A 12,795-nucleotide genomic window follows, 5' to 3' on the forward strand; every position below is an offset into this window, starting at 1 on the left:
TCTACAGACTGACAGCTTATGTCCTCTCACAGCTGCTCTAAACTTATCACCTAAACATTCTAATAAAGCATATTATTTACATGACACATCAGCTGAATTAAAAAAAAATCTCTTTACATAGCTCAGTTTTAACTAATATATTATTGATAATAGTTCTGTTGTCTAATTACTCATTAAGGATAGAAACATAAAATTTAAAAATCAAACATATTCTTACTACTCCTTTGGTCTATAATTAATGCATTCATACAATCAAACAACTGGAAGAGAACTAAGAGCTTATCTAGTCCAATTGCCTCATTTCACAGATAAAGAAACTGATGCTCAGTTTCGTAAGTGACTTTCCCAAAAGCCAAAATGCTAAGTAGTAGCTGAGCGAGGACTAGAAATCTGGGCTCCTGTATCTTAATATAAAACTCTTTAAATTAAAAAATGTATTTAAGAAGATCCAGAATTACTAAAATAATATATTTCCAATGAATTTTTATACATGAAAATATAAGAATCATATATATGCTTATGATAAACTCTAAATGTATTGTGCATATTAATATAGATACACACAATGAGATGTACATATATATTTTCAGAACTTTTTCTGAAGTAAGTTACTTGTCATTCATTAAATTACTAAAATGCATATCATCAAGTTGACTTCACATTAGTATAAATAAGCTATAGTTTAAAAATTCTGAAATACATGGCATAAAAAATCTATTACTAACTACAATAATTATAATATGTGGAATTTGAATTTCCTATGAATATATCTTTATTATACTACTTAAATTCGAAAAGGAATAAGAATTACAGTACTGTTTTCTTTGTAGTCTAATAATAGTATGTTTCTACAATTTTTGTAGAAAATTGTACTCTATAATATACCACAAATAACTTTTCTTTTTCAAAAATTTCACATTAATAAGTATAATATACAATAAATAAAAATAATAATCTGCCATCTACTTGATCAACATGAAAACAATTTCCTTATTAAATTGCTCTAAACCTCTTCCAAAAAGAAACTACTAAACCAACCCCACTCTTGGCTACTTATTAAAAATATTAGGTTGGTGCAAAAGTAACTGCTTTAAAAGATTAAAAATAATTGTAAAACATGCAATTACTTTTGCACCAACCTAATATTAACATTATATGACACTCTCAATTTCTTAGCCTTTTCATATTTATTAGGCAAGATTATACATTCACCTAAAAAAATAATATTTTCAAATATTCAAATATGGGTAGAAAGTGAATAGATCATTTCTAACAATCAGATATAATTAAAACAGTGTAAATTATTTAAGTAACATCAAGCTTATTTGAAAGATATCCTTCCTGAGGATTTATGGTTTTAATGGTAAACCATAATTTAACTATAAATTCAGTGCTATATTGTAATACTTCAAATAATCGTAACTATATCACTATTTTTCAATTTCTAGACTTACCTGGGTCTTGTTTTAGGTAAATGTGTAAGTTGTTTCCAACAATTTGTTATGACATTGTGAATCCAACCATCACCTGCAATTTATAACAGTTGAGAATTAAAATTAGGTCTTCGGGATAAAATTTTTTTTTCAAATTTATGCAACTATATTTTATATGTGCATATTTTCTCATAAAAATTTTAAGAAATATACAAAAGCAGAGTGAACATGATAATGAACCCTCACATATCCCAGATTCAACAACTATCAAGATTTTTGTCACATGTGCTCCATTTATCTTTTTGTTACAGTTCTTTCTAAATTATTCTAAAGCAAATCCTAAATCTCCTATCATTTTCCCCATACATATTTCAGTAAACACTGCTTTTTTTAAAAAAGGGCATTTTTTACATAACCACAATACCATTGTCACATAACTACAATGTCATATATTACATATAACAAAACTAAAAATTATTTCTTAATATCATCTAAAATACATAAGACCTTAAGCTGAATCTATAAGGGAGGAAACTGACTGGACTAAGAGGATATTTACAGTTGGGTACTAGATTTATCAAGGTGATCACTTCGTAAGGCATATAAATGTTTAATTACTTTGTTGTACACTTGAAACTAACACAATATTGTATATCAACTGTAATTGAAAAATAAATTAAGAATAAAACATTTTTAAAAATTTTAAAAGAGTTAGGACATTTAATTCCCCATAGATCAATGACCAAAACAACAAATAAGAATTAAAAACAGTAGGGGCAGCCAGATGGCTCAGTTGGTTAGAGCGGGAGCTCTCAACAAGGTTGCTGGTTCAATTCCCACATGGGATGGTGGGCTGCGCCCCCTGCAACTAAAGATTGAAAATGGCGACTGGACTTGGAGCTGAGCTGCGCCCTCCACAACTAGATTGAAGGACAGCAACTTGGAGCTGATGGGCCCTGGAGAAACACACTGTTCCCCAATATTCCCCAATTAAAAAAAAAAAGAATTGAAAACAGTAGTAGCATTTATGAAGATATGATATTAAACCCCTAATGAAATGGATGTTAGTTTTTTTAAATTAGATTCCAAATCTTTTTTAAAAAATCCCCAGGAATAGGAAAAGCATAATATTCTGCAATAACTAACATCCTCTACTAGCAACTGCTGCTTCTTCAACCAGCCTCGAGTTTGTTTGTTGGCCAGCAGCCTGCCAGACACACAATCGATGCTCAATAAATTTTTGTTGAAAAACAAATAATTGTTTCCATGTCCTATATAAAATTATAGAAGTGGTTTTAACGACACATAATGTCTCTCAATGAAGACATCTTTAGCCATTGAAATCGTTTTGAGTTAAGAAAATACAAAACATTTAATGTGTCAAACTAAGAAGTGGATATTCTCGGTCATCTGTCTATCCTGATGGCACAATTTTACTGCTGAAAGAAAAATTGCATTACAAAACCCACAGCCACTGGGATCAGCAGTGACAGGAGTTAAAAAATTCTAGCTAAGCACCTTCTTTTACAGTTCTGGAACAAAAAGAGAAGCAACTGGCCTTCCCACCTTATATTTCCAGAGCATTATGGGAAAGGCTGCTCTTATTAATATAATCCCCATTCCAACCGACAATGTAAACATCTGGATCAAAAATCAAGAGGACACAGAATGACAGAATATTATAGTTGAAAGGGGCTTTAATTCATTTATATTCAACCACCCTGCCTTTTCTCTATACCTAGAAAACAGGAGAACATAGAGAACCAAAGGTACAGAAGCAAAGGGGTCTTCTATTTCTAATTCTCAATGTAAGCATATAGTTGAGGGTAAAGATAAATCAGGAAAAAAAGAAAGATACCTTTGGTATCAAATACAATTCAGAAAAAAGAATGAGATAATAATTGTAGGCTAAACTTGAATTGACTTACTTAATGGAATATTGTCCGCACTTAGTCCACCAAACAAGAAAAGCTTATCATCAGCTATTGGTGTTAAAGTATGCCAGGACCGATGTTTGGGGTTTTCTCCATTAATAGGAACCCTGTGGCAAGGGGAAAAATATAAAAATCTGAGTACTGTGTTAGTTAAAATAAAAGGATTCTGATCACCTCAGATCTTAAAAGGAAAAATTGCCCTCACTACTTAAAAAAAATTGATTTTGCTAATGCCACCTACATGAAATTTAAAAAACATTCTTAAATACTTAGATGAATTTAAACAATCATTCCACTTTATGTCTATTCCACATGGTCACAGAACACAGGTTGAAAATTCCCAGTTAATTCACAATGCTAATTAAGCCTCATTCTTGTTGGTTAATCAATAAAACTTCCTCAGGTTTTTCCATATAATTACTTCCATCTATAAAGTTTAACTGTTGTTTCATGTTTAATTTTATGTTTTCAGCAGATTTCCTCAATAACATTATGGGATTTTGTTGTTGTTTTACTTTGGTTTACTTGTAAAATTTCCTGAAGTGTTATCTTCACCTGAAAATGCTAGCTACTCTACCTTTGAAACAAAAGCATGCAAACCATTCCAGATCCAGGATAAACCAGTAAAGATTTCAAACAAATACTGTTCTATTCCTTTAAAAAATAAAAACAGAAAGAGAAAAGTTCAACTAATTTAGCAAACAAACTACATTTAACTAGAAGACACTGTTCTCCAGCATTCTGGAATGTTCCAGAATAATATGGCCATTTGTAGAAGATGGAATTTGTTTTTTCCAAACTGGAAATATTTTTATTGTTTTTGTTGACTATTAAAAAAAACCATTTTGGTTAGAAAACATTCAACAACCACAAAAATATTTCTTTGAGAGTCCTATAATCTTGTCTTCCAGGAAAAAGAAATAATAATTTGGTATATATCTTTCCAGACTTTAATGCGTATATAAAAATTTATTAAAATATATAAATGAGACCATATATTCCATTCTGTTACTTTTTTTTATTCAACTAGTATTTTGTAGAATATTTCCATGAAGTATAGTTTTCTTTGATAACAGAAGCATGGCAACCCTTTAAGCAAATGTACAAATGATTTAAACAATCCCTACTTGTGGACATGAAGGTTGATCTCAAGTTTTTATTTTCATAAATAATACTGTCATAAACATCTTTGTGTATGCACACACACACAAATATACTTGTCCAATTTTTGTCTTCAGAGAAATTTTGGATTGAAGCAGAAATTCCATTTTATATTTTAAACATATCGCCAGAATACCTTTCAGAAAAATTGTACCAATCTATACTCCAACTAATTGTGTTGTTACAACCTACCGTGTTTCCCCAAAAATAAGACCTAGCCAGACCATCAGCTCTAATGTGTCTTTTGGAGCAAAAATTAATATAAGACCTGGTATTATATTACATTGTATTGTATTGTGTTATATTATATATTATACTATACTACACTATATTATATAACATATTATATTATATAAGACCTGGTCTTATATTACATTAAAATAAGACCGGGTCTTGTATTAATTTTTGCTCCAAAAGATGCATTAGAGCTGATGGTCCGGTTAGGTCTTATTTTCGGGGAAACACGGTAGTACACACTCGTCATTTGTAATTATTTTTATCTGATAACTGTAAACTATTTTTATTTCCATTTCTTTAATAGTCTATGAAATTGAACATCTTTTTAAAATAATTTTGCCTATTTGTATTTCTTCTATGAGTTGCTCATTCATATTCTTTGCCTACTTTCCTATTGGATTATTTGTCTTTTTCTTACTGATTTTCTTAGTTCTTTGGGTCTTAGCCCTCTCTGTTAGAAATACTATAAATATTACTTCTAGGTTTGTTTTTGTTTGCATTTTCCAATTTGCCTTTAAAATTTTTGTGGTATATTTTTCTATACACAAATATTGAATTCTTAAGTAGTATTATCAATCTATCTTTTCATTGATGCATTTTGGGTTTATATCATCTTTAGAAAAGCTTTCTCCATGCAAAGATTTTAAAGATAATCTGCTATATTTTCTTCTTGCACTTTTATGGTTTTATTTTTAACAGCATTTATACTTTGAAATAACACATAGCTCTGAGTCTATCTCATTACATAAACAGCTGACTTGATAGCTAACTATATTTATTCTATTGCTAAATATACATTATAAACAAATAAAATCTGACTTTTATCCACACCATTATCTCTTCACCTGTGATGACCCCATTAAAGTGTTCCTCCATTTCTTCTACTGACCAGTCCTTGAGAATACATAGTATAAAACCAGTACTTTTACAAAATCAATGTTCAACTGCTAGTATTCTCATGTTTTATATAGTTTGGCTACAAAAGAATAAACTCTATATTTAAATCTACATATTCCTTGCTTAGATGTATAATCTGTGTGCCACACACACACACACACACACACAAATACCTATAGATAAAAACAAACTTAAATTTCGAAACTTACCTTCCAGACCAAGTCCAGGTGTCTAAGTTTAGATAGTGCAAATCATTCATCCTAGTTTGCTAAAATAAAAGCGTGTTAAATTGATCAGTGTTTTACATCTTTCATGAGCTAAAATTTTGGTTTTAAAATAAGTTCATATTAAAAATAGATTATCTCTATTGCGCTTAATTAACATCAAAAGTTTACATATTGGGAAACAATGCTAAGCATTAATAAAATTAACATGAAACTACCAAATTAATGTGTCAAGTTTCAGGAAAGGAAGAAATAAATTTAAATTAATAGGATTTAGATGATAAGAAATTAAACTTCTTTGATAATACACTAAAGTGAAGGATTCTCATTAAAATATGATTTATAATCATCTGTGGTTACTTATGTACGGTCTGTTTTGAAATAGTAGATAGTTAAAAGTTGTTGAATGGCATTTTAATCTCTAGATTATTTGAATGTTCAGCTCTTCTATAAAATCAGAGCATAAATTTTTATAAGAAACACATAATAAGGTTATTTCCATTAAAAATACTAACCAAAACACGTCCGCCAAAGATATAGCCCTTATTTCCAAGAACTGCACACGTATGCGCAGCTCGTGGCTGTGGGGGAACTCCACCCTGCAAGCAGAGATCAGAAAACCCTTCAAAGACTTGAAACATGTAATGAAGTCACATTCTTATGCTTAGTATGAGAATACTTGACCTAAGTTACCATTATCTATATAATTCAATTAAAAAGCCTAATGCAAAAGTTCAATCTATAAATAGTAATAATTATAGACAAATACCATAGGTATACTTCATTTTATTGTGTTTCACTTTATTGTGCTTTGCAGATACTACATTTTTTTAACAAAATGAAGGTTTGTGGCAACCCTACATCAAGCAAGTCTATCAGCTCCATTTTTCCAACAGCGTCTGCTCACTTCCTGTCTCTGTGTCATATTTTGGTAATTCTCGCAATATTTCAAACTTTTTCATTATTATATGTGTTATAGTGGTCTGTCATCAGTGATCTTTAACATTACTATTGTAATTGTTTTGGAGCACCACGAACCACACCCATGTAAGATGGCGAACTTAATAGATAAATGTGTGTGTTCCGACTGCTCTACTGACCTGCTGTTCCCCCATCACTCTCCCTCTCCTCAGGCCGCCCTATTCCCCAAGACACAACAATACTGAAATTAGGCCAATTAATAACACTACAATACAATGGCCTCTAAGTGTTCAAGTGAAAGGAAGAGTCTCCCATTTTAAGTCAAAAGCTAAACATGATTAAACTTAATGAGGAAGGCATGTTGAAAGCCAAGATAAGCCAAAAGCTAGGCCTCTTGCACCAGTTAGCCAAGTTGTGAATGCAAAGGAAACATTCTTCAAGGAAATTTAAAGTGCTACTCCAGTGAACACACCAATGATAAGAAAGTAAAATATCCCTATTGCTCACATGGAGGAAGTTTTAGTGGTCTAGACTGAAGATGAAACCAGATCAAACATCCCTTAAGTCTAAGTCTAATTACCAGAGCAAAGCCGCAACTGTCTTCAATTCTGTGAAGGCTGAGAGAGGTGAGGAAGCTGCAGAAGAAAAGTTTAAAGCTAACAGAGATTCATGAGACTTAAGGAAAGAAGCCATCTCCATAAATTAAAAGTGCAAGGTGAAGCAGCAAGTACTGATATAGAAGCTGTATTACATTATCTAGAAAATCTAGCCAAGATAATGAAGGTGGCTGCACTACACAACAGATGTTCAATGTAGACGAAAACAGCCTTATATCGAAAGAAGATGCTATCTGGGACTTCCACAGCTAAAGAGATAAAAGTCGATTCCAGGCTTCAAAGCTTCAAAGGAAAGGCTGACTCTCTTGTTAGGAACTAATGTAGCTGGTGACTTTAAGTTGAAATTAATGCTCACCATTCTGAAAATCCTAGGGCCCATAAGACTTATGCTAAATCTACTCTGCCTGGGCTCTAAAATGGAACAACAAAGCCTGGATGACAGTATATCTGTTTACAACATACCTTACTAAATATTTTAAGTCCAATTTTAAAGTTGAGACCTATTGTTCAGAAAAAAAAGATTCCTTTCAAAATCTGACTGCTCAGTGACAATGCGCCTGGTCACCCAAGAGCTCTGATGGAGATGGACAATGAGATTAACGTTTCCATGCCTGCTAACACAGCATCCATTCTGCAGCCCATGAATCAAGGAGTAATTTTGACTTTTCAAGTTTTACTATTGAAGAAATACATTTTGTAAGGCTATAGATAGCTGCCATAGATAGTGATTCCTCCGATGGATCTGAGCGAAGTAAACTGAAAATCTTCTGGAAAGGATGCACCATTCTAGATGCCACTAAAAGCATTCATGGTTCATGGGAAAAGGTCAAAATATCAACATTAACAGTAGTTTGGAAGAAGTTGGTTTCAACCCTCATTGATGACTTTGAGGGTTCAAGACTTCAGTGGAGGAAGTAATTACAGATGTAGTGGAAATAGCGAGAGAACTATAATTAGAAAAGGAGCCTGAAGACCTGACTGAATTGCTGCAATCTCATAATAAAACTTTAACAGATGAGGCGTTGCTTCTAAAGGATGAGCAAACAAAGTGATTTCTTTTTTTTAAATAGGTTTCTTTTTTTTTTTTTAATTGGGGAACAGTGTGTTTTTCCAGGACCCATCAGCTCCAAGTCAAGTCGTCGTTTTTCAATCTAGTTGTGGAGTCGTTTTCAGTCTAGTTGTGGAGCGCGAAGCTCACTAGCCCAAGTGGCTATCAAACCGGCGATCTGGGTGTTATGGGCACTGCCCTCTAACCGGTTAGTTGAGCCAAATGGCTACCCAAACAAAGTGATTTCTTGAGATGAAACCTACTCCTGGTGAAGATGCTGTGAAGACTATTGAAATGACAACAAAGGATTTAGAATATTACATAAAATTAGTTGATAAAGCATCAGAAGGGTTGAGAGGACTGGCTCCAATTGTCAAAGTTCTATTGTGGATAAAATGCTATCAAACAGCATCACATGTTATGGGGAAATTGTTTGTGAAAGGAAGAGTCAATCGATGTGGTAAATTTCATTTTTGTCTTATTTAAAGAAATTGCCACAGCCACCCCAAACCTTCAGCAACAACCACCCTGATCAGTGAGAAGCCATCAACATCCACGCAGGACCCTCCACAAGCAAAAAGATTGCAACTGACTGAAAGCTCAGGTGATGATTAGCATTTTTTTAGCAATAAAGTATTTTTTAACTAAGGTATTTTTTTAGACATAACGCTATTGCATACTTAATAACTACACCATAGTGTAAATATAACTTTTATATGCACTGGGAAACCAAATTCATGTGACTCAATTTATTGCAATATTCACTTTACTGCAGTGGTCTGGAACCAAACCTGCAATATCTCTAAAGTATGTCTATAGTCTTCAAGCATGAAATTTATTCACCCTGATCTTTACTTTTTAAAGCATTTTTCTTAAATGCCTGACGCTATTTAGCAAAAGGAGATTTCACATAAATTTTAGCTTAAAATATAATGATTTAAAAATTAAATGTTACAAGATTCTCTTTCTCTCCCTTCCCTCCACACACACAGAGTTAATATTATAAGTGAGCAGCACAGCGTGATGACCTTGGAGACTCTAAAAAATTACATCTGTCCCCCAAAACTCTTGGTGCTTCCAATTCTACAGTAAGGATTTCATTTTTGGCTTAAGCCAAACACAGTGCTTTATCTCTTACTAAAACTCTTCACATTAACTGATAACACTTCTCTATACTTTGAGTAAATATAGCAGATCTTTTCTTCACAGAAGTTTTGGATTGGAGGGAAAGAGAGTATGATGAGTAGATGAATAAGATTTGAAGGAAGAATCTTCTGCATAATTCCCATGCGTTCATCGTGGGTGCCTGTGTGTGTGTGTGTGTGTGTGTGTGTGTGTGTGTGTGTATTTCATTCCAAGTTCTGAAAGAACTCAACATTTTCAGCTCCTTGGCTATTGATTGTGGCCACAGGAAATTTAAGCTTTACATCCAATATCATAACTCCCCAGAATTCTCAATAGAAGATAGATAAAAGTTGAATAACTGCTGAAGTCAATACAGTAATAAATAATTCAGATATTACCGATATAACACTGAAATAAATGAGAGAGAACCATCTAAGTTGTGGTTCCCAGCCTATCCAGCAAAACAAAATTTTTATCATTACCCCATCCCTGATCTGAAAATTTGGAAAAATTCTTCTACTAAAAACACATTTATTATGAAATAAACATTGAATTTCTCCTTTTTAACTTATCAAACACTTTTAGTAGCCAACCAAAGCTTCTGAATAAACGGAGTTCATACAATTTCAAACAAAAACAAAGAAATGGCATTTGTATTGGTCTGTGTGCCTAACTGCATAAATAATGCACAAGGCTTACTTATTAGGTTGTTTGAAATACTGAAAATAACTCAAAGGTCCCTATTACTACTATATTGTTCTTATAGAGGTAAAAATACCATGTAGGAACTTTCAACCTTCCATTTTAGAGAAGTCAGACTAAATGGCTTATCTAAAGCACACAGGTCTTTCATGACATAATTAGAATGCAAATCTAGTTTTTTCAACTTCAACACCAATAACTGTTACACTCTACCATGTTGACGTGCTTTTGATACAAATATTTGGGAATAATGAAGTAATTTAAAAGTGTCTTTGAAAAATAAAGAGAATGGATTCCAGCTACAACCATGTCAGAAAAACTTTCAGATATAATATAAACAATATAAGAATTCAAAGATATCATCAGGGAAATTATAGTGAAAATATTAAGTACTAACTAAAATCGAGTCATCTGCAGAGGTCACACGCAAAAGTCATGTGCTTCTGTTGGAGCAGAAGGAGGGGGAGGATATGGGTTAAGATAAGGAAAGAGAGAAGGAGTCAGAGACAGACTTGAAGTCCAAACAGCTGATTGTAAGCTCCCTCAGCTCCCTTCTCCACAGGAGCACATTCTAAAAATATGCTGTCAGTAGTTCCAGACCTTTGTTTATTCCTTAAGGAAGAAGAGGGTTGAGAGTCCTGAAAGAAATCTAGGATGAGTTTCAGTAGATGCAATCTCAATAATTTTCTCTCCACCTGTTTGCTGACATGAAATTATTTTAACAGCAAGAAAATGATGTTATTTCATTAATAAAAGACACAAATCCTAAAATTCAGTGCTGACTGAAGGAAAAGTCAATTAACAAGTATAAGTGACTGATAGTTGATCAGTTCTAATATTAGAAATGGGGTGAAGAGAACACAAGAGCACTGGAAACCTGAAATTCATTGCTTGGAAAAAGAGGATCCTGAGAAGGACCGAACCTTGTAACACTAATTTGACCAGAACCTCTATCCCTTCCATCAGCAGAAGTTGGACTGCAAAGAATTTTGGTCATGTGTGCATATTAGTGGACAATTTTGGTTTTGCCTATTCGGCATTCCATTCTGCACAGTTCTGGTGAGTTTATCAATCACAATACCCTGCTCCCTTAGGGTTAGGCCTGACCATCACCCCCTGGGCAATTGGAACTTATGTAAAGGGTGGGAACATGCCCAAGAAGAATCAGACTTTTCTAGGACAAATATATAGACACTGAGAGAATACAGCACCAACAGAAAGAACTGCTTGTGTAACCAGGGCCGTATTCCCTCCTAAATGAGCCAGGCGGTCTGCAGCAGACAGAATGAAGCTAGCACACAAAGAGAAACAGGGAGAAGCTGACCAGGAAAGATGGAAAGCGTTGTGATGGTGTTGAGTAACTTGCTCCAGTTCCTGAGGTCCTGGTCCCTGCGGCTCTTCCTGCCACTGTGTGAGTTCCTCCAAAATATACGTTCCAGCTATGTGAGAATTCGTTATTGCTTAAGCTAATTTGAATTTCCATTTGCTCACTAGCACATGAAAGAGTATTAAGGATGTATTTTTACCATGCTACCACTGCATGTAGCTCTGATTTCAAGGGTTTATGAAATGCGCGCTTTTTAAAACCATGGACTTCGTTATACCTCTGTTAAGTCAGGGCATCACACTTGTGGTAAAGAATGACGATGGCACCTCTTTACAAGATTTCTCTAGAAAACCTTAGCTAACCTGGTGAAAAATAAGTGACTTTTAAAAAACATAGTATTAGTGACAGTACTCAAGAGAACCTCTTTGAATGTGATTACAAACTCAATTATTAAAATCCAAATAACTCAGTGAAAATATATTTTGAAGTGTCAATGAATATATAAATATAAAGGTTAAGATTTTTACCATACTTACTTTAATTTCTGGTTGGAACCAACTCTGAGTCACTGTGTCAAATATGTGCACATCATTATGCCACCCCCAGAATATCTGCTCTTCCTAAAACAGACATTTTTAAAATATTTAAAAGACTTTATAATTTTTAGGTTATTGTTCGTTTCTTTGCATATTTACTGGTAAAACAGTAGACACCTTTATAAAAACAGAGTTACGCGTTACGTTAGTCATAAAGCTCATGCACACACCAGCGGCTCAGCAAGTGGGGTCCCAAGACCAAGAGCAGCAATACCTGGCAACTTGTCATCTCATAGCATTGCTTTCAGTGTGTCATAATTATACTTGTTAACAATCTTCCAATTCCCTTGAAGGATTGTCTCTTTTAAAATTGCAGAGGACAGACGACATTTGAATTTTGAAATCGGTTTTTCTAAAGTGCGTGCTCAGAATTCCTAATCTTTGCTATTAGGAACTTCAGGGGACTATGGTTCCTTTTTCCAAAAGGTTCCAGTTACTTCTACTAACCAAGTAATTGGTTCTTACTTATAGGTCAAACTTATGCTCACTCTCTTCTTTGTCTTCTAAGAGACAGAACTGCTGGCAAGGCAGAGCTTTAGCAGTTACGTGGTATTCAGTGTCTTCCAGGTTGCT

At 33.5% G+C, this 12,795-nt stretch overlaps 1 protein-coding gene across 4 annotated transcripts in view; it reads right to left on the bottom strand.

Annotated features, from left to right (window-relative positions):
* KLHDC1 (kelch domain containing 1) overlaps positions 1 to 12,795 on the bottom strand; it is a 49,674-nt gene that overhangs the window by 11,964 nt on the left and 24,915 nt on the right. For all 4 annotated transcript variants that reach the window (XM_019736009.3, XM_074328203.2, XM_088796861.1 and 1 more), the window contains 5 exons: positions 12,163 to 12,246; positions 6,402 to 6,485; positions 5,872 to 5,930; positions 3,362 to 3,474; positions 1,455 to 1,527 (listed from right to left, as the gene is read on the bottom strand). In XM_019736009.3, coding sequence (XP_019591568.3) covers positions 1,455 to 1,527; positions 3,362 to 3,474; positions 5,872 to 5,930; positions 6,402 to 6,485; positions 12,163 to 12,246 — 413 coding nt within the window. The remainder of the gene's footprint in view (positions 1 to 1,454; positions 1,528 to 3,361; positions 3,475 to 5,871; positions 5,931 to 6,401; positions 6,486 to 12,162; positions 12,247 to 12,795) is intronic.

Source organism: Rhinolophus sinicus, chromosome 3 (assembly GCF_057876585.1).
Source record: "Rhinolophus sinicus isolate RSI-liver-muscle chromosome 3, RSI-T2T, whole genome shotgun sequence".
Taxonomy (NCBI): Eukaryota; Metazoa; Chordata; class Mammalia; order Chiroptera; family Rhinolophidae; genus Rhinolophus; species Rhinolophus sinicus.